The 23,676-nt window shown below is 41.6% G+C and overlaps 1 protein-coding gene across 1 annotated transcript in view; it reads right to left on the reverse strand.

The window, feature by feature from the left end:
• The window catches only part of cntn4 (contactin 4), an 85,767-nt gene extending 62,630 nt beyond the window's left edge, over positions 1-23,137 (reverse strand). Inside the window, exons 1-3 of the mRNA XM_076096384.1 lie at positions 23,106-23,137; positions 22,549-22,724; positions 8,606-8,701 (exon numbers count right to left, since the gene is read on the reverse strand). Coding sequence (XP_075952499.1) covers positions 8,606-8,701; positions 22,549-22,724; positions 23,106-23,137 — 304 coding nt within the window. The remainder of the gene's footprint in view (positions 1-8,605; positions 8,702-22,548; positions 22,725-23,105) is intronic.
• Positions 23,138-23,676: the final 539 nt, after the last annotated feature.

The following is a 23,676-nucleotide window of genomic DNA, read 5'->3' on the forward strand; positions in this document are numbered from 1 at the left end:
TGCACTGATATGCACAGGTAATTACTCCACAACATCTTTACATAGCAAATAGCCATTTGCTGCTATATTGATGCTCTGAATGTCAACCTGCTTGGTTCAGATTGTACAATCCCCCTTTGCACCAGGAGTAATATAGCTGCACACACTAGCCAGCGATGGGGGGGGGGGGGGGAGGCTCTGGACTTAACTCAAAAACTGCAGACCTGTGCTCTGCTAAACTAAGCAAGGTGCTGTGGACCGAGCTGTCATGTTTTCCACAATTGTTATTTTCCCCTTGCACAGCAGGTGACAGCGCATTTCTTCTGGGATGAAATCCCCTGCGAGCACCGGGGGATTTGTGTTTATGCAGCGGGGGAGCCTGAGGACATGATGTGTGACTGCAGCCCGGCCAGAGAGGACGGACGGACGGGGGGTGGAGAAGAGAAAACAGGAGCGTCTGAATTTCTGTACTGAACATACATCAGATGTATACATGTGAACCTACAGCACAGAACCTTCACCCACACATCCCCCGCACCCACCCACCCACCCACACACCAAATGCAACAGCAGCAGCTCTGTGTACTGTGAACTTTAAGGGGCTTAAAAAGAGATTGAGGAGGCATGTCACTCACACACGTCTTCTGGGAAAACACGCGCTCAGACACTCAGACTCCTCCGTGACCTTTTTCATACGTGATTAGAAACTCCAATCAGGTCAGAGTGTCACTTCCTGAAAACACACCATATCCCCATTTCACGCTGCTGTCATGTTGCCGGCTGCTTGTCACTGAAGTTTCTCTTCACTGTGAGGTAACTGAGTCACATTACGTCAAAACTGTGAGGGGGGATTTGGAAGAAAAAAGAAGGCTCTGTGTGTTCGGCATGGATGGTGTGACAGTGACATGTGATATGAATCCAGAGAGCTGACGTCCCCACACAGATGAAGAGGAGAGGGGAAATATGACTGTATGCAGTGTTGTGAAAGGAGATTACTCATGGAGATTGTGAAATGTGTCGTCTGCTAATCAGGTTAAATGCGGAATAATCCCTGACAGGTGAAAAAAACTAAAAACTGCTAAATATGAGTCACATATACAGTATCATCACCAAACACCACTGGAGTAAACAGGTCCTTCCTCTCAGTGCCTCTTTGTGTTGTTACCTTCGTCTCACAGTGGCTTCAAAAAGCATCTCTTACATTTTTGGATTTGACATTAAAGATTCCAATTTTCCTGACAACAAAAATCAATGTTGTCTTGTTCTCTTTTTTAAAATATGATAGATTTGTGTTTTTTTTCATCATGTCTAAGGATTAAAAAAAGGGTAGAAAACCAAAAAGAAATACGCATTAAAACTTTGAACTCTGAATATTAAGAAACTAAGTTGTGACTACCACATCTGTGGGTTGTGAAAACTGACTTTTCTCACGAACTTGATAAACTCGAGCACACTCAAGGCATGAACAGAAACCATATGGGGATTTTCCACTTCTGTGAAATATGGCTCTTAAATTATCCATTGCAATTCCATTTTTAATAAATGTTTATATGATAATTATGACCATTTTCAAGCCTCAAAATAAAGACACTAGTGTTGTTCTTTTCTTTTCAGGCCCTGAAAAAATCCAACATCCTTTCAGTGACTTAAAATATACCCGATTTCGTGCTTTGCAGTTATCTTATATATCTGGATTGTTGTGTGTATTTTCACTCCCCCTCTGTATGTGTTGTGATCTGAGCTACTCCAGGCAGACATGCATGTTATTGCATGTTAGCGTGCCCCACCAGGGGATGCTCTGCACTGTGCTCATATGGCGACTACAGCTCATAACGCTGTCCCGATGGAAGCGTAGCATCCGCACTCCAGTTCCCCCACAGGTAAACACTGCTAGCTCTGTCAGCACTAGTGCCGTAGTTTGCGCTGTTAGCACTGTTAGCACTGTTAGCTGCGAGCCGCCGGCTCAGCCGTCAACATGTTGAGAGCCGAGTCGAGGCAAAAGGTATGCTGTGAATTTCAAATTTAGCACGTTTAAACATCATTCTTTAATGGAAAATTATCGCTAGAGTGTGTAACTAATCTATGATAAACTTAAAATCAAAGTAAATGTGGATAGTCACAAGTTGTAAACACAATACTGATGTCGGCAGACAAATATCATAGGGCTATAATATGCAGGGCTACAGGTTATGGGTGGAGAGAAGGTGCCATATTCAAAACACACTCAAACCAGGACACTACATGTCACTGTGTCGTTTTTTTACTTTAATTTATGGTTTTGGTTTATAGGTCAGTTTTTGTTCAGTGTTTAATGTTGCAGCACAGTGACACCTAAAGACGAACATGCCTAACGATACAGTACACATGCCCGCACTCATTGAACACACACTTATGCGATGTGTGCTCTCCAACTAGCAGCACACCATCCACACTCATCGCTCCGCGCTCTTTCTTATGGCCCAACGCGTCCTTGTGCATGGGCGAGGCCCGCGCCGCATACAGCGGGCAGGGCAGCTGTCTGCCATGCATAATGTCTCCTCCGAGAGCCCCCTGTGGCAGGTGGAGACCCTCCAGAGCCTCGGGCATACACAGAGGTTTCCCCCACTACGGTGGGGTCTGCCAACATATGGTGCTGAATAGGGATGCGCAGAGGTTTTACCTTGAACGTGCCACCCACATGCAGAACTTGATTAAAATGAAATGAGGTCCTTGCGAGGGAGGGAAGGTGGCCTGGAAGTCATTATTGTCCTGTTATTGGCTGTCAGGCTGCTGATGCCACACTGAGATATCTCCTCTATGTCAAAGGAATGTCATAAAAAGACTATGACTGCAGATGAATCTACATATGAAAGATATTCTCCAAGTCTAAGCATGCAAAAGAGCACTACAAGCCCTGAATATGTATCACCATCTTTCTTTTTTCCAGGTCTTATTTTCTCATATACAGTTCGGTGTATTCAAGGTTTGGGGCAGAGTTGCTACGCTTTATTATATCCGCTCAAAGCAATCTGATGCAACGACAAACATGAAATCCTCTCTATTCAGAAGCAGAGAAATTGGCTCATGAAAAGAATGGTGTTATAGCCGTCACCCATATCACGACGGTGTTATTTACAACAACTTTACAACACAAACTTTTACATTTATTTTGATCAATTGTAAATGGTCAGGAGAGGAAACGTCTTCTCCAATAGCCCTTAGAGTAAAGAACATTGCATTTCATGAATATGAAATCGTATTCCATTATCACCATCACTTTGTATTCCCTGTTAGGCAGGCTGCAGGTTTCCTCACATCCTGAGTGCATTCTCTCATATCATGGTGTTGTAGTTGGCTTAGTCCTCATTAGTCATCTTGTTTCAATGAATTTATGTGAAAACATACTCCGACGCCCATCTCCTGACCAACGCAGTCACCAGGAGATAATGTTGGCGCTGTATGTTTTTGCAGACTCAGGATACGTTAAATGTGGACGTATTAGTATATCGAGCAAACATGGAAAGTTACGCGATATGAAAGTTACGCGATATGAAAGTTGCGCGGTATGAAAGTTACGCGATATGAAAGTTACGTGATATGAAAGTTACGTGATATGAAAGTTACGTGGTATAAAAACAAGTCTAACAAGCAAGGGAGTCCGTGGGTGGATGGGTCAAAGAATCATGTTCTTATGTTGTGTTGTTTCGTTACTTTTGAACACAAACCATAATGTTATTTCTAACCTTAACCAAGTAGTTTTGTTGCCTTAACCTAACCAATCTTTTCACAACGTTAACCTCGTGGCATTGTGCGTTTTATGTTCAGAAACGTCGACATTCAACGTATCCCATGGTTTTTAGAGAAGTTCAATATCAACATTTTCTCTGGCGACGGGGTTGCTACTGACTGGCCAAACAGATTTGCAATAATATAAAAAAATATAAAATATAAAATATAAAAAAACAACTGAGATTGATGACTGAGCTGCTTCCTGAATTTGTGCCCCTGGTAAAGCATGAGGAAAAGAAGGATTATTTTACTCTGGCAGCCGGTGAGTAGTGTCCAATCCATTAAACTGTTTCCAATCATAAAAGCCGTGAAGTTTAACTTACTGAGATCATACGTGAAGTTTAAGAGTGTGCATGTTAGAAATGTATATATATCCTAGAACATCTCCAGGCTAACATGAAGAGCTGCATATATTAGCAAAATCTACTTGATCTGCCAATCAAATGCAGATTGATTTGAAAAGACCGCATTTCTTTATCGCGTATAAACAATGTAACTGACAAAAATTGCAATGCAGAACAAGGAAGTGAATGCAGTGCCATTCGATGTGATGGATTGCAGAATTTGAAAAGAGCCTGATCATTGATATATATTTTACAGTAATGAAGTGAAACCACTGGCTAAACAATAGAACATAGCTGTTATGCTTTTCTTAACAAATCATAAGAAAAAGATCAAACTAACAATGTGTTTCTTTCTTCCCAAACCTATTTGTTGCTCTCAGCCCCAAGCCCTTCCTTTCATACAGAAGACATAACTCTTTAAAAAACAGGTCAAAAATGCATTGTGTCATTTTTCAAAAAGCCACAGTAATTAGCTAAAACAGTGGGGCACTGCAGTTTGTTGCAAACATTCCTCAAACAGGAGGAAATGGTGCATTTATTAGGGACTATTTTCAGCAGTGGATTGATACACATTTGATGCATTCCTGAGTATTTACAGCAGCAGGACGGGATTGAGCCAAAATAAACTAGTGTGTGTTCATGGGGATGAAGGAACATGGTCCTCATATCATTCAAACTACTGTATATTTTAAAGGGCAAAAGGAGCATTTGTATCATACCACTGACATTTCTGAAATCAACCACGAAAAACAATAATAGAACGTAAAAAATGCAGTAAGTGTACATGAAAAAAAAAAGATCAGGCAGATTGACTGATCACTAATAATAATAATAATAATAATACATTTTATTTATATAGCGCTTTAAAAGGCACTCAAAGACACTTTACATGTTAAAAACAGAAACAATAGAAGCATTTATAATAAGAACAAAATATACGACATAACAGTAAGAAAAAAATAAATAAAATAAAATAAACATGAAAAGAAAGAAAGAAAACATACATGACTGACTTTAGAGGTTAAAAGCAGATTTGAATAGGTGAGTTTTAAGTGCAGTTTTGAAAGTGGCAAGTGACGAAGAATGTCTGAGGTGTTGGGGCAGGGAGTTCCAGAGGGAGGGGGCAGCAACGGAGAAGGCCCTGTCCCCCCAGGTCCGATGCTTGGACAGAGTAGGGGGGGTAAGGAGGTTGGCGTCAGCAGATCTGAGGTTGCGGTTGGGAATGTGATGGTACAGGAGGTCCGAAAGGTATGAAGGGGCAAGGTTGTGGAGGGCTTTGTAGGTGATGAGGAGGAGCTTGAACTGGATTCTTTGCTGTATGGGGAGCCAGTGGAGGTTTTAATAATATATTTGTGACATCTAACAGGTCGCAAGCAGCCTGTCATCCACAAGCAGTAGACACACAGGGAGAGCCGTCACGTATAATTGGGTTTAGGAAGACGCGTGCTTATTCAATGCATTTCATGCCACTCATTTCCTTTCCAGGACAAGTTAATTGAAACTAATTCAAAACATGAAATTAAATTTAAATTTGCTGACTAAGCTTTCAAGGCAATCCCTTTGATTTCACCGTGACGTGGAGGAAACAAATACGCGTTGCCAGGTTACCGGCAGTATTCCCTGCTGAAAGGCAGATGCAAAGTGCCATTTTAGATGTAACAAAGGCAACATGTCAGGTCAACAAAGAGGACCGGTACTGGCAAAACACTTAGGTCTTTGCCTGCGGATTGATTGCTTTTCATTGTTGCCAGTTTGAATAAAAACCCAACCGGCGGCTTGGCTGAACGTGTATTTGTGTTGGTGTTTAGTGCCAACAGCCTGGTGTGGCGAAGCCTGTTGATTTGCTGTCTGTTGTTTACCGTTTCATTTCCCCCTGGTGAGGGAGTGGATACATGTAACCGACTCTGAATATGTTGCTTTTGAATGTGGTTGCTCTTCGTGCCAGAATTGTATCATGTGTCTTTGTCTTAAAAATGGAGGCAGACATGCTTTAACATAATGTCAAAAGCAATATTTTCACCGTTTCATGTCAGGGCTTTGGGGCAAGACTAACAAGCGTGAATTGGAGTCACACATAGAAACACTGTTTACTGCATCTACTCAAGAGCAAGAAGGACCACGACAACAAGTGGTTTATCCAGCTGAATGACACACTGATAGTAGCTTCTACTACAGCTGAGAGATGTAACTCAGTGAAATGGACTGCTAAGTGACAGCTTGTAATGCCGCTGTATATTAGTGAGGAGACAAGTGTCTTGAGGGGGCGTTTCATGTGCCTGAAGATGCCTGTCATGTTGGAATTATTTCCCCATTGGTCAAAAAAACAAACTTTAATTGGATTACCTCAGCACAAATTGTCAGATGTGAAACCAGTCAGCGAAGCAACTGTTCACACCATAGATAACAATCGAATACAGGCGTGTAAGCCCGACCACTTGCAAATAAATCTGATGTTGCCAGATTGCCGCGGAGCCTGGCAAGCTTTCGCCAGGTAAAAGCCCAAAAGGATACGAGCCCCGAAAAATGACAGTCAGTTACAGGCGAGCAGCATTTTCACCACAGCGGACCTGTGCATGAATCTGTTTGGTGGCTGTCAATTGAGGGAATGAAATTCCAGCAGCTGTTGCATTTGGAAGATCCAATAAGAGAAGAGAAGAAGCAACGAAAGGACACATCTGCTGCAATTATACAGAAAATATGAAAAGATGTTGCAGAAAAACGAGGGCTGAGTCCGAAATGACTCAGCAACTCACTATATGGTGGAGTCTGTTGTGTTGTCCGAATGTATAGTGAGAACTATCATACCCTGTATAGTGGACTCAAAGTATCCCATAATGCATTGTGAAAAGTAGTCTACAGATGGTCACTAATGGAGGAGTATATACCATCATGCATTGCACTGAAGGAAAAATGGCAGACGAGTGAGAGGAGAGAGAGCGGCGCGGAAACAAAACATTTAATGTGAGCAGAGAAACGCATCACAAACACAAAACAACCACAGAGTCCATTTTTGTTTTTAAATCAATTTGGGAAAACATGCTTATCGGCCCCTCACAGACATCAACAAAGTATACCGTTTTACTCCTTTCATCCTTACCTTTCAGAATAAAAGCCCGAGACATATACACGGCATCAGTGTTTACTTAAATTTCCTTCCGTTTCAATAAGAAGCAACTCAACAAAATAGCTCACAATATGTGTCTATTACAAAAACATGTCTGTGGTCTGTTATTATTTTGGATGGTCCACCAGCCGACGTTGATCTGGCACGTTTTAGTTAATGGCACAGATGAAAATGAGTGTCGATGAGCTCACTATATAGTCCTCTATGTGGAACTCCCTGGACAGTGAGAAGGGTGAATGAATGAGTGATTTCAGACACAACCTATGTTTGAACTCGGAATTTTAGCTTCATACAGGCCACATGGCACATCCAATAGCTGTCCATTTAGCTATGCTCAACCAAGTTAATCCTGGCTCTCTCTTAGCATTTCGAACTGATACGAGATTACCAAGCTCCTCCTCTAACTCTAGGCAAGGAAGCAAATTAGCATATTATTTGTATGTTATTATACCTTATATAATTCATCCAGGGCATTGCCTGCCTTTAGGTTGCGAACACATAATGATGAATACATAGGACTGCATAATACTTTAATTCGGGTGACATTGAAATGAGGGAGAAAAGTAAAGCCCTAATCAAAGCAGAATTAGCTGCAGGCTCCTGTGAGCAAAGCTGATCACACCACACAAGCAATGAAAGAATCACTTCAGTCCCTCGTAGTGCCAGATGCAAGGTCTTGATCACCAAATCAAAGGTGCCATTGAACCAGCTGGACCTTAAACATCCCCGACCCAACGCAGCAGTAGCTGCATTTACATTCATTTGTCAAATTGGTCAAATTTTAAGCAAACTTTTGAAATGCGATGTAGGTGCATTTCTATCAACTGATTTGGAGTGAAAACACTTGTCTACAGCGTGATTTGGTCAGAAGTTGGCGCTTCTGGCTGTAGTCTGCCAGTAAACAGAGTAGAAGAAGTAGCAGTTGCAAACTGGAAACAACAAAAAGCCAGCTTGACCATGTAACTGGTGTACAATAGAAAAATGGAGAGGTCTTCAGGAATAAGCTTCAACTGGTCAAGTTTGAACTCTTCTTTCAAGTCAGCTGGTGTTGGCCTTGTTTCACGCTTTCCGGAGACAAAGACAAGCTTAATCGAGTTTCCTTTTGCCGTTACGGGGACATCGCATAAAATGCCGATTCATGTGAGGTAAATGTCCGCTACGTGAGAAGTTATTTGACGAAGGCATTTCTAATGTGCTACTTCAAAATGCACAGACTAATATGTGAGTAGAAATATACGGCTAGTGAGAGCTTCACATTACAAACATTTGAACACGTGGCAAACATAACGACATCATTCACTTTTGGCTTTCTGTCAAGCAGCTAATTCCCAGTGTGTGCTTATGCGAATGGGTTTTAACAGTCATTACAAATGAGGATGTATGGTGTTACCTCCAGAATGCGGCGGAGGGCCGCACAGCAGAACCACTCCTTGACCTTCGCGGACTGACACGGAGCTTCTTCTGTGAGTCTTGAAGTTCTCCAAGTCTGAAGAAGCAACAACAAGAACAAAAAACACAGCAGTAAGTCAAACATACCCACAAGTCAGAGGTTTAAACACTTGAGAGCGTTGTCATGAACAAGTTTTTCCCTGCCCTATTTGTTCTTGCTTCTTACTCCCATTCAAGGTCACAGCCTATGGAGCCCAAAGCAGTGTGCAGCGGGCGGGGAAACACTCACAACAGGATGCTAGTTTATTATAGAGCTCACACAGATAAACACACCACACACTCACGCAGTAGCAGAAAGTCGCTGGCCTACATTTCTTTAGACTGTGGGAAGGAAGTGAGGCTTAACCCTGATAAATACAGTTCTTGTATCTCCGAGGGGTCGAGGTTCAAACCCAAACTGCGTGTGAGGCAGGAGTGCAAACCACTGAACCACTGCGCCACCTCCGTAAACAAATGACATACAAATACAGCAACGCCAGTAGCCTCTCTGTGTATCCACGCTAGTGTGAGGAACATTTTCAAGAGTGAACATTTTTGGGTGGTAAACAGCCTTTGGCTTTGCCTCGGGCCAAATCATCCCATGTGTGCGTCTGTGTATATTGTGGATATCCAAGGCTCACTCGCTCTGTGATGGCGCCACGAGTGTCAGAAAGAAGTGAATTAAAGGGTCCCAGTGGGGACTTTTGTGGGAAGAAGACAGCAATAATTAGTTAACAAGTTTTAAAAGTTGAGAATTTTCTGAAAAGAAGCACAGCAATAGGTATAAATAAATGGTGAGAAGATGGAGAAGAAAACAAACAGAACGTGTCTTGTACACAGGTTGAATCAGAGGAATTTGAAAATAAATGTGTCAGTCAAGCAAAATGTGCAACAGGACCACAATAAACAACATAATAACATGTAGTATTTACATGCATTTTCTTTGATCATCCCATTTAATTCATAATATCAAAGAAAATCATGCTGTAAAACTGTCTATATCTATATCAGGCTGTTCTCATCCAGCATTTGTAACAACACCTATATGAAAAAGAATGCGCTGTAATTCGTGGACATCCCACACAATGTTTCCGTATGTTATCCAACGAGGACGTCACACACTGGGCAGGCAGGGAGGGGAGGTTAATGGGTCAGTTCCCCGTGTGAAACGAGAAGTCAGGGTGATGCTTTTGTCACGTAACTTGCGCACTTTAGTGACGGCACTTCCGTGGTTAGTTTTACCCAATTGACGATCTTTACCTAAACCTAACTTGGTAGTTTTGTGGCCTGAACTTAATCGAGTTTCCTGTAAAGACGGAAATTACGACCGGAAATTAACACGGGTTGTAGGCTTTTATAGGAAAACGCACAAAAAATGATGAGTAACTGTTCGTAGGATATCATGTCGACCATTGTATGAGGATACGTTGACGATATCATGCAGGCCTTGGACGGCTGAATGCCTGAGTGTGAATATGAATGCAGATGAACAGGACAGATGTACAGATAAATATGAAGGTCTTCCAGATCTCTAGGCAACAAATCAACAAACAAAAGATAATTGTTGTGACACTTTTTACTGTTCACAATAAAGATAACGGCTTGTTATTTTTAGTTTGTATTAAGGGAATTTATTGGTAATGTCAAAATGTGAAATAAACAACAAACCAACAGTGATAATAATACAAAAATGTTCAATGCTATTTTGTTTTTGGGGGAGAGAAAGACCGTATGACATGCAACCAGTGATATTGCGGTTATGGGGAATGCACAGTAATCTCCAGTCGCTCCACAAAGTGTAAAACTTTGAATTTTCCCCAAAAAATATGCAAAGAATATGCAACCTAATGTATATTTACATCCAACTACTGTTGTGCCAATTTAAGGAAGTGGGCGCATCAGTGTGATGGAAACACACCGCCTCCAAAAGGCCTCAGGAGCACCTGCTTCCTTTCCATCAACGTCAGATCCAAGTAGGGCCTAGTGTCCTGTTTAATGCATATTATTTGTGTGCTTTCATTTCTTTTTCGTGGTTCTAAAGGCGACATGAAGTGAGGCATGCTGCACGTAACAGAGGACATAATACAGTTTCACCTGACAAATAATTGCGTTCTGGAGGAGACACAGTTGAGAGAGTGAGAAAATGAAAAGAATCAGGACTATTAGTGTACCCAGCTCTCGTAATTGTATATTCCAAATAATAAATGGAAGCCTTGCATGACCTAAACGTGTTATGAACAAAAAAAAGAACAGTTCAAATCAATAGTGGCGCGCACACCAACCAACATGAGGCAAACGGCAATCTGCAGCCCCGCTGCTAAGCAGAGAGGGTTGCTGTGGCGGGTCACACATGAGGGGTTTTAATAGCTCGGGTGGTAATCAGGTTACCTTTCATTCATCACGCCCACGTCCACTGAACACTACAAAGATATTTCTGGTGTGGTTTTGACGCCAGAAGTACTGTCAAAACACAAATAATTTTCATTTTGACAATTGATGGAAACAATAGCGGGTCGCAACGCGCTTCCAACGACTCGCCGCACTAATGGTTTACATCCTGGTGGAGCTGGGGTAAATGTAATTCACACATCACATGGAGGCTTCATGTCTGCACCGATGACTGTGGCGGGAGAGGGGGGGGGGTGAATGGGTCCTTATTGGAAGCACTTTAATACAAGGCTGTGCAGATATTTGAAAGCAAGAGAACATGAATCAATTATGAGGATTTGCAGTTACATGGCAGCATTATTAAATTAGCAAAGCAATCAGGTCCTCTTAGTTGTCTATTTCCATTCCTACTAAACGTCTAAAGTGCATTTTTTTATTTATTCTCACTTAGTTAGCATTTTTCAGTTTTTTTCTGTATTTCGTTTGTACATGTATGACGCCTGCTTCGAGGGCAAAGTGCCTTCATGATTGCGCTTTCAACAAAAGAATAGACGTACAGCGAATTAATACATGAAGACAGGTGGGTCTCAAATTGATCCATACATATTCTCCAAATGGGATTAATTAACCTCAATTAACCTTGCTCTGTAATACGCAGCATATTCTCAAGTCACTGCGAGCAGCGGTGCAGACACGAGCGCTCTCTTCTGCGGACCTGCTCTTCTCAAAAGTGCAGCCGATCCACTTTGAAATGAGATTACTGATTAGTTCGGCTCCGAGTGATCTAAATGTAGAAATGATTGGGCTCACTGATTTATGAAGAGGACTATAAGGTCAGTTAATATGTGTCATATTGGCGGCAGGACAAGTCAATTAAGGAGCAGCCTTTAATTATTTCTTTAAACATAAATCTGGTCTTGACCCACGAGCACAGTTTAACTAACAGCTATTTGAGGCTCTTAAGCCCTATTAAGAAACCAACTCCCTAATATTGTTGTTCTGAAGATTGATGCCAGATTTGGCACTTCACGGTCATTTTGATGCGTCTGAACTGGACGCAAAAAAGTCTTGTTTCAGCTTTGTTGAGACATTTGTACATTTGGCACTTTTAAAACAAGGACAATTAGTGTCCTCCTTTCCATATAGTGGAACACCTTCATGTCCAAAACACCTGCCAGTCTTCTTGGTATCACTGGATTTATTGTGTTAGTGGCTAGTAAAAGAAGATGGTAACATTTTAGAATAAACTTTTTTAATAAATAGTACAAAATTAAACTTCAGTCAATAGGTCTTTTACTTTAAAAAAAACAAAGAAATTATAAATACTGATCATTTTATAATTTATGTTATTTTCATGTTTTATTGTTGCACTCATAATATTTTACATATTGTATTAAGTATTTGGTCATAGTTTATATATGGTTTGACAACCATATATAAACAATTTTATTTGTAACACTGTTTAATAAATGGTTTATTAACTGTCTATAATTGTTATTTGAATGGTGCAACTGATGATTATAATACCTTGTTAAATGGTTATTAAATCAGTTGTAAAGCATCTATAAACATTATTTAGATAGTTAATACTTTGACAATGGTTACTGATTGGTTCATGGTCCATCTTTCTATGCAATGTTTCTTACAGTTTAAAAATGATTTGGTAATCATTAACAAATCCTTAATATAGTACGTAAAATGTTATAATGATTGCAACAATAAACTGTTCCTAAATAGTTTACTAATATGATCAGAATGTAATTGTTATCATCACGTATCAGCCATGATACAATATATGACTTATAAACTAATTATTTGATTTTACACAATTTATTGATAACATAACAGAAATGATGACATTACTAATATTTTACAAACACGATTAATTATGATTTCATTGTTTGTTAACAGTAAATTAACCATTTGCTAAAGTATACTTAACTATGAATTTACCATTTATTAATGATGGTTATTGTTAAGTGTCACCACAACTGTCCTCTCTGCTGTCCTCTCGGTGCCTCGGGGGTGTTTGCACCTCAGCTCAGTCAGGTACAGCCAGTGTTCACACGCAGACGACACTAACTACGGATTACTTTGCATTTATTAGCAAGTTGTCAGAACACACTTGTATGAGTCCGCCGCCGAGAAAGTGAGGCAGAGGAGCGTTGGCCCCCAGGAGCCGATTGTGCTCCGGCTTCCTGCCAGCTGCAACAAAATAGTGTCACAAAAAGAGTCACTGCTCCGCGGTGGGCTCCGTTAAGGTCTGTTTGTGTTTATGTAGAAGGAGCTCAGGTGTGTGACAATGAAGGACTCTAAACTTTAAGGGATAAACTGACGTAGTCCGCGTAGGTAGGAGGTCGGGGTGGATGTTTGGGTCTAAACCAGGAGACAGCTGTTCCTGTCCCGCGTGAGACCAGATGTGAAAATTAACTACCATATGCCACTTCCACTTCCGTACGCCACTTCTGTATTTGTATCAATCCATCTTTTCCTAAACCGAACCGTGTAAGAAACACGCAAAATAAACTTTTTGTAAGATATTGTATTGAAAGTCACAGCAGTCTCTCTTGTCTTTCCTTTCCTCCTTGAATAATATACGGATAGTTTGACCTCTTCATGCCAAGAAAGAATTAAGAAATGTCCCTATGGTCAAACTACTCACAGACATGCACAACCTGTGATAGTGGGCTGCAAGTTGACATTAGTTGACATTTGTTGTAAGGTGACATTAAACAACATAACACTGAGTCAGATTGCAGCATAAGATGACTAATTCAAAGTCAGAATTTGAATTCTGGAAGTAGTGAACAGTCATTCCTGATTCCTCTGTATTACATGATAAACCACCAGTGCTACAATGTGCTGCGCAATCCGACAGAGTGCTGCAAAAGCTCCATAATTTGTCTTTCAAAGGCTCCGATCTGAAGAAAACATAAGCATGCCTTCACTACGTCTACCGCACTAAGTCAATTCAACTCGAACGAGCCTTTCTTGCGTCCAGGCAGCATAATCAGGCGTGAATTATTTACACAGCGTCAACGCGGGAAAAGAAGTGCAGGATTAAAGTGCTCATAACATGTAAATCCACTCTTTTGATTTACGAATTTGTTTGTCGCTGCTCTTTACTGGAAAAAAAACAAGACGCCATCTCCGCACCAGAATAATTGAGCTTCTGAGTGCCGTCCGTAGATGGGATGACAAATTCCCTGTCTGCAGTCATTTTTACTCTACAAATCACTGTCCCTCCAAATTATATTTTCTGGGCTGTGAAAAAAAAAAAAGAAAGTCGGCCGACGTCGGCGGGGTGGGAACCAACTCATAAAAGTGAACAAAAAAAGAAAAAGGAAAGAGAAGAGCAAAGATGTCTGAGGATCTGAATTTAAGACGCTTTCCTGGAGGTTTATGACGTGTGTAGCGTTCAATCTGGCCTCGGCGCTTAAATTAGGCCATTTGTTTTTATAGCTTGTCATATTTCACAAATCGCTACTTTTCCGCGGCTTTTTCAAGGAACACTGGCTGTCTGCTTATCTCTTGACTGTCACTCAGAGGTGATTAATGAAGCACGGCTAATTGAGGTCCCCGTTGTCGATTGACTTCATCTCTGGTTGGCGTTGCTCATCAGAGATCACTGACGGGAGCTTGTTCCTCAGCTCTGCGCCTTTAGTTACATGAATTATTTTAGCTTCACATCAGTCCTTTCACGGTAAGATGCGAGAAATATGGAAGACCGTCTTTTCTTATCCAAACACGGCCTGGAGTCAAGGACAATAGGTGTTGTTTTTTGTCTTGTCGAAACAATCCGGCCACTCCAAAATGGCAACAGAAGCTTTTTTTTTTTTTTTTGAGTAGGCCCCACCACTTACTTTCATCTGAAGGCGCGATAGAAGGTTAGATAAAAGCACCTAAGCCTCCCCAAAATATGAGCCTATAGAACAAAGTGGACAAGAGCAAGAGACATCTAAGGTACTGAATTTATTCCCCAAAAAAAGAGTCTTTTTGGCATTATTTTTGGCTGAGATCAAAGCTCTTGTGATTTGTGAAGTGGGGGACGTCTGCTTCACTAAAGCCAATGATTGTCCCTGTCCAGAATCCATGGACGTGGCCTCGCCCGTGCTGAAAGCATGCCGCAATACTAGTAAAATCCAACACCCCCCACCCTACCCTCCACATCCCCATCCATCCACACTCAACGACGAGGGGGAAAAAAAAGAGCAAAAGAAGCATTGTTGTGAAAAGGGCTGGAGGAGAGCGGACGAAAAGCATAATTTCAGATGCGGGGTTTGGACATCATGGGGGGGGGCTCCACCAAAGTCATGCTTCTCAGAGTGCACACAGCTGTGCACATGTTTGCTCTTAAAGTTCAAAAGGAAACATGAAACCACACAGTTTTCCTGCGAGGGACGTCTCCAATAACGCATCCATTCAATTTGGCACATAAAAAGGAACGGCGGCGAACGGAACTTCTTTTTAAGGTTTTTACTTTTTGTTTTTGTTTTTTTGCGCCCGAGCTCACACTAAACGCCACAGTGTCATTTTCAACAAAGGAGGGGCTGGCTAACAAAGATTAATAACCTCAGAGCGAGCAAGCGCGATGCCCCATCTCGATCAATTAGTGTTAATTATTGCAAACCTGGGCCCGGCATTACAAACAATGATCCAGATTAGGCTGATGATCACATCCCAGACACATGAGCTTTCCAAATGCCAGCTCGACTTATCATACTTCAACGAGCCCGTCCAACCGTGACCGCCAGATTCATTACAACCTGCGACTCCTTAAGGATGCTCTTTGTCTTCAAGTGGATGGTGGATAATGTGTGTGTGTGTGTGTGTGTGTGTGTGTGTGTGTGTGTGTGTGTGTGTGTGTTATAGGATATAATCACATGTAAATATGAAAGGGTGATTTCATTAAAAGTTTTTTACAGAGGTGTTTATTCAACTTCATGGAGTGGATGTTTAAGGTGCTACTGAAGTGTATAGTGTGCTTTGGGCTCATTGACATGAATGGGGTTAGACAAAATATTTCATTGTCAGTATAACACAATGCAATTTAAAAGCAACACAAACCCAATTATTCCATTCAATTCAGAATACTTTGTTCGTCCCTCGGGGGGGGGGGGGGGGGGGGGGGGGGATTAAGACAGGCTGGGGGTTTGCACACGTGACAACAAACAATCTGAACAAACAAGTCATTGACAGACATTTTATGAAGTGGTAAATCCATAAATGAGCAACAGTGATCAATTCTACCAACTCAAAAAGTGTTAGTGCAGCAACCAAACAATACACACAATAATAAAAACAAACATATTTTTACCTTCACAAAGGTACCGGACAACGTCGTGGTAGCGACCTGTCAATCACAAGGTAGCCCCGCCCTAAAGTATATCCTGCTTTAAGGTCTATTTGACTCTAAATGGACCATCATTTACTAAATGAACATCATGCTGTATCTAAAAGGACTTGAAACTAGAGATTGAGACCATGAACTCATGTTTACAATGTTTACTGAGCTAATAAATCCAGTGAGATCTAGAGTCATTTTCTCATAGACGTCTATACAACCAGACTTTTCTTTGTAACCAGAGGCTGTGAAACCCGTCATTATCGTCAGATTTTCATCTTTCCGATGGTCACTGAACGCATCATGTGTGACCAACCATTCAGTCAGGAAAAGCAACCAAAACTAAGCTTTAAATTGTGATATTTCATCAAAAATATGTTTTTCTACGTGTCCTGCTTAAAATTTTGCAACAAATAAACCGTTTACTCAAACCAAATCCTGAAAAAACATTAAATTCTGCGTCTCTCAATGCAACTAGGAATTCACAATTTTTTTAGCTGTTTTTTAGCTGACTTGGCTGAAGATTTTTGAGTCATCTCTACTTCTAGCCATGGTTGTGCTGTTTCCTTAGAGGTGCAGCACTTATATATTGCAGTGAAAATCAAGGCCACAGAGAGAGAAACTGTGACAGGAGTGAAAAACGCTGCAAAACTGTTGGACACTGTCGAGCGAAGCTGTTGTCACTTATGCGAGTAGTTCCGTTGCCTAAACACACACTTATCACTCTTGATGCTGGAAATCCGCAGGAAAAACGCACGACAAATGACTTTTTGTAAGATATCACACAAAGCGCTGTGCGAGGATACGTTGAGCTACGCTGGCATTACAGATGCTGCTGAGCCCTTTCCCCAACAGCAATGTCCATCATTAGCAGCTCCTCAGTGTTCAATCTGAAAAAGATGTTTCGTAAATCCTAACGTGTGTGTTCTGCCGCCTTACCTCAAGAGTGATATCTTGATAATGTGCTGCAGATTAAAAAAAAATAAAAAAGTTAAAGCCAGAGAGTACACCCATTAGCTATTTACACCTCATTAACTAAGTCAATATACTCACTCCACATTATCACAACAGCTGAGAGGAGTCTAGAGGATTTATTTGCATTTAAATGAGGTATTCATTTCTCCCCTCAAGGCTTTAAAGCCCACTCTGGTGACATCAGGAAGTCTCACCCCTACATGCTTAGTAAAACATGAAGGTGTCACTGAGGAGACATTACAGTACTACAGTATGTGTGTATAGAAGTGAATATAAACTCCCACGCAAAACAGGATCACGTTTAAAGGGGAGCGCCGTTTTCCAGAACATTTTGTTTTTCTTGAGCGATGGCTTCTCTTTCGACCTCTCTGGTCGCAGGCGGGAAACTTCAACAGCTCGTCACCACATTCAAAGCGCAGCCCCCCATGTGAGAGGCCCACGCTGTTATTCAGATTATTGAACACGCAGCCTGTTGATCGGTATGAATTATGGCTGTACATCTTTTACATAATCACTCATATAGAATCGATAGACATACTAATCAAGGGCAGCGAGTATTGAGCGGGAGCGCCCACTGCCCATCAGTTATCCTTGACTCAGGGGGTGGGGTGGGGTGGGGGGGGGGGGGTTTAGGACAGCCACAACCCCTCGCGAGGAGTATCATCATCCATCAAAAGTTTGTGACACGCAGAGGAAAACTGCTCAAGCGTGTTGGAGTCCCGCCAATTTCAAAGAACAACCTTGGAGGCGTCCCGGACTCCGCGGACTAACGAGTGTTAACCGAGCGGTGCCGTTCTGCAGGAGGACAGGGCTTCACTGTACAGCGCGTTTGCTCTCGTCTACAGAATATGAAATATGCACAAGTTTGGGAAGCAGAGCACTCGCACACGGCTTTGCAAATATAAATTCAGCCTGTGGGCTTTCAGTTGTCTGTGAATATCAAAGCACTAGAAAACGACTGGATTAGTGTTGTCATATAAAAAAGTTTCTTTAATTAGAACGTAGTTGTACACGCACGATTTAAGTTAAGACCCACAGTGCAGGTGTAAACTGGGAGGACGTCGCTATTGTGCTGTGACAACGCATCTTGTGACATCACCAATTACGCCTTTTGGAAAGATTACTCGCCAGGAACAAGATTAAGACGCCACGGATAACTGATTAATTAAAGAAGAGGCAGAAATCCCTCACACTCGAAGCTAAATGGCTGAATCAGAAGGCAGAGCATGTTCACCGAGCAAGGAAAACAGGAACTCCTCAGGATTTCATCATTATCATCAATTCATGACCCAACTCTAATTTAAATATCTTTTTATTTCGTGAGAATATTATTGCAGTTTAGGATCACTAACATCTCTGTACTGGCAGACCTTCACATTCACGTGTGGTGTAAAAGTTCCATTACGTTTGAACGTATCGCGATTGGTGGATTCTGCCTAAAAAAACATCTCCACATTAGCTCAATGTATCCGGGTGCATTCCCCTTTCATAGGTAGATATCTGGACACATGCCTCAACAAATGCATCATTTGATCAGAGGCAAGGTTCCTAATCTTCTTCAAAGGTATTTGTTGCTGAAGTTCTCATTACATTTTGACAGCAAACAGTTCATTAAATAATCAAAAGCGTTGGAAACACTGGGCAGCGTTTTACCAGTTGGATCTTTTTTACCAACATCATTTTTACCAACCCTGCCTTAAATTAGCTTGGAAAATATGAAATTCATCATCCAATGTAATGCAGGATAATTATTATAATTATGACGAGGTATGTGAAACCTCCACAGTTTGTTCGGTCTTGCTACCACCTGATAACAAAGAAGAAGTTAAGGTACGTCGTGCTGATCGGTGAACAAAACTCCTTTCAGGAGTGCAGATTGGCATCGTCGCTAGAAAATGGACCAGCGGAGTGCTCTGTTGACATCTTGCTGAATGCATTTGAATGGTATCCTGAACCCTGACACACTTTTCCACATACCGAGCAAACTCCACCCTCTGAAAAACACTGTGAGACGCTCTTTAAACAGCTTGTAAGTAAACAACATGGGGTGTTTACAACATGGGGGACTGCAGTGACACATTTGACATATTATGGCCTTACGCAGCTGATATGCTAACGTGTTAGCATACAGTTTACTATTTACATATTCGGCAGACAAGAAGCCACGTTTAAAAAAAAAAGAAAAAAAAAGAAACTGCAATATAAAGAAGTGTGTTCGTGGTCAGCGCTGCAGGGCGAGTTGGTCTCATGCAAGCTCCAGCAAAGGAAACGCTCGACTAATATTTGATTTTCTCAGACTGTCATGTGATTAGGAACATCACGTACACAGGGTCCATCTTTAAGATAGCAGAGACTGACTCATACTGGAGCGTGCAGGAAAAGAACACCGCTTATATATGAGACGCTCTCTATCACGGTGCTGTGACAGAAAAAACAAACCTTTTAAGAAGATTTTTCTTTTGTTTGCAGAGTTAAGACTTTAGACCTCCTGTAATAAACACACTGTGTAGTGTGTACAAATGCAAGAGTGGCAGCATAACATTAAGGTTGCACTCCTCATACCCCATGCTGCTTTATTTTAGAGTCCTCATATCAGCTGCAATATATTGGTAAATCTAACTTCACTATATATTGGATACGTATCATATAGTGTCTCCAATATCTGCACAGATGTACAGAAAGACATCCACAGACAACTGCCGATGTACAGCCCGTCGCATCAAATTTGTTCCTGTGTCGGAAGTATCGATGGCAAAGAGGAATTGTCTACAGTGGCTCCACAAACAACTAATTTCATTGTTGTTTTTTGTTCTTTTCGTGGGATTTTTTGACAATAAGAAAATATGGAATATCACAAAGTCATCTTTTAACAATAACTGGCAAAAAATTACTTCTAGGATTAAGTGTGAATCAAAATCCCCTTCAATAAAACTTTACTTTCATATATTTTAACACTCTCACCTCTTCATGATTCACTCAAAGACAAGTTTCTTTAGTGCTTTTATTCTCTCAATGATATGCGCCCTCCCTGCACCAAACAGGATATTCATCATTACAGGAAGTAAGACAAAATTACAACGTTTTTTGACAATCGTTAAATCTCTTGACTTTTGACCTTTCAGGTGCAGCGGCTGTGCTTTTTTTCAAAGCTCCAATATGCTCCACTCTTTCCGGCTCCGGCTTTTCCGCCGGGCTTATTAGAGCTTTGAGTGGGCTCACAGTCTCTCGTGTGTCAAAATCAGCAGTCAAATTACGCGTAAAACTAATTACCACCAGAAGGTCACAGTCTTTACTGGAGGGAAAAGGGATAGGTGCTGAAACAACACTTGCACCAAAGGGAATGTATTTGACCGATAGTCTGCGTTTACAGGAGCAGAACATCTCTGCATGCCTCCCTGCAGGACGGAAAACAGATCTGGTACTTAAGTTCGCTTAAATTCCCACAAAGAACTACATGACACTCTACAGTAATGCCTGTTGCCCTTAAGTTATTCACATGAACCTTCATCGTTCAATCCCGCCTCAGAGTTAATTAAGCAATACGGAGATTAATAAAGAAGATAGATGACACTCGGTCTTACATGCATGCCCTGTCTCTGTGACAACAACTGAAGGCTGGTAAGGTCAGAGAGCCCAACAATTGATGGAACTGTAATCCTCACGTAGTGGAAATCCACCAGCAGAATCAGAGTGCAGATTGACTTCTCACTGGTCCAGGGGACCAAACGAATGGCCTGAGATATATCAGTTGTCCCCGAAACGCTAAACCCACCAAATCTAATCTGAGCGAGCGATCACTCACTCGCGGTTAATGTCATTATTTATGCCTGTCCGATAACTGGCACATACAGCAGGCACTTATTGACTTCCTCCTGCTTCAGGAATATGAAGTCCACCGGCCGTCAGGTCGACTCGCCAGGATCCGTCAAACGGTCTATCATTGTGACGGTCGCAAATCGGTAGAGGAGGGTCATTAAAAAAACATTCATCGGCAAAACTGATAGGGCTGACTTGGCATGTTGGACTGTTGTTGTTTTCTTTAGTTTGGTGTTCTTTTGTTCTTTGCAGTGGTTGAAAATAGCGTGCATTGTGTTATATTGCACTGAGAACTTCACTAAGAAGCCTCTGCCAAATGCGTTAAATGAAAACGTTACATGTGCCTGGGCGGAAGGTTCTGAGATACGTGTGCTTTACTTCTACTTTATACCTCAAAGTACATTTTGTTACCAATACTTAATAATTGTGTTTATTGCCACTTGGGGGCAGCAAAACAAGCCAAAAACAGATATGGAGCAAAATTAGCTTTCATTTGAAGTTGTGTTTCTGGCCACCTGAGTGTCAGTCCTTTTGGCTCTGTTTTGGTCTCCACCAACTCCTGAGGGAAGTATCTGTCTCTTTAGCTGATAAAAGCTCAACTACATTCACCAGCTCGTCTCTAACTGTGTCTCTCTTCTGTTCGCTGCTGAGCAGGTAGTGTGGAATGGGTTTTTAAGAGTCGGCAACCTCCGGTTCTGAAAAGTGAAGTCAATGCAGAAGTGTTTTAAACTTGCATTCTTTCTAACATCCATCAGAGGGCGATGTATAGAAGTCTGATTGTATAGAAGTCTATGAGAAAATGATCCTACTACTTTATTGATTTATTACCTCAGTAAACATTGTAAACATGAGTTTATGGTCTCAATCGCTAGTTTCAAGTCTTCTTCAATACAGCATGATGATCATTTAGTAAATTATGGTCCATTTAGAGTCAAATAGACCATAAAGCAGGGTATGATTTAGGGCGTGGCTACCTTGTTGACAGGGTGCTACAACGGCCTTTTCCAGTCTGGGAGTTGTCCCTGTTTTCATCTTAGAACTTTGAGATCCTTCTTCTACCACTGGTTCTTTGATAGTAGAGAGCAGCACTAGAGGCAGCTCTATTATTTACCCATTGCTTTGAGTTTCACTTCACTTGGACTGGTTTGTAGGTTTGTGTTTGATCTTCCGTGATGACTAAGAGTAATCTGTAGTCAGCACACAGAGGGAGTAGCTCCCCAGAGACCTGTTTCTATGTTTGTCATGTCATGAATTAGAACCCACCGTGGTACCCTGAAGCGCCACCGGCGTGTCTTTTATTTCTGCTGCGCTTCTTTTTTTTTTTTAGTGGAAGCTCAGAAGCCAAAACAAAGTTTACCCAGAGAGACGGAAAACAAACTCACATGCAAAGGTTAGACTGGCCTCTCGGCTGACGATGGTCCCGAAAGAGTTGGAGGCGAGGCACTGGTACGTTCCAGCATCTTGGTCCTTGTTCAGATGGCTGATTCTCAGGTTGCCTCCAGACAGGCTGTAGTGAGATCCAGATTTGTGACTGATTTCTGTGTCATTCAGTTTCCACCTGCAAATAAATACATGCAGAAAATTAACATGTAAATGAAGAAGTTAAACATTGTTCAGCGTGGACCGGGGGGTGGGGGGGTGGAAGCATTCCAGACTACAAGAAGATGAACGTGACTTGTACATTTGATTATTTTTTAAACAGGAAAGAAACAAAACGGTGACGAGGGCCCAGAAATCATGTCCCCCGGCTTTGTGTTAATCTAAGCAGCAGTGAACCACGGTGGTGCCAAGGACTTGACTCCCTGAGAACAGATAGCATTGCGGGCCATCCATCTTGCCAGGCCCCAGTCAAAGCGCATGAAAATGCCGCTTAATCATTGTGGCGCCACAATTAAAACAAATGCCTGCAACCGTGCCTTCGCGCTTGTGCATTCCAGACCGGTCCGCACGATAATCGTTGGCGTTAGGCATGATCAACGAAGGGTGTAATTCACTTAAAACGGCGACAGATTCTTCAATTCTTCGATGCACAGATGCATCTTATGAGGAAGAAAACGCAGGTGGGAGGAAGATCAGTCATTTCAGAACAAAAATGGTTTCAAGCCATAACTTACTTCAGCCCAAGAAAAATAAGAGCGATCCAACTCTGTTATTTGTTATCATCGATGTATAACCATCGCAGCAATGAAAGGCTCCGCACGGATACACAAGCATGAAAGGAGCATTTTATGCCTTATTGGAAAATGGACAATGCAGATTTGATTAGAAGGTGATTTGGCGGTTGATTATTTCTTCGAGGAGAAGTTCTTCTGTTTTGATTTTGTTTTTGTGTTTTATTAATTGTGTCCAATTAATTAAATCATTTCAGGTTCAGCTGGGAAAAAACAGCGTATTGTTACATTTGTAAAAGAAAGCAGCTTTGGTTTGCTAAAGCCCCTTAGACAGTAGACAGAAGCTGTTTGTGTGCACTGCTGTTTTACTCTCCATGGTGTGCCAATTTGGTGTCCAGA

Source organism: Anarhichas minor, unplaced genomic scaffold, assembly GCF_050575085.1.
Source record: "Anarhichas minor isolate MPS153535 unplaced genomic scaffold, ASM5057508v1 ptg000021l, whole genome shotgun sequence".
Classification (NCBI taxonomy): Eukaryota; Metazoa; Chordata; class Actinopteri; order Perciformes; family Anarhichadidae; genus Anarhichas; species Anarhichas minor.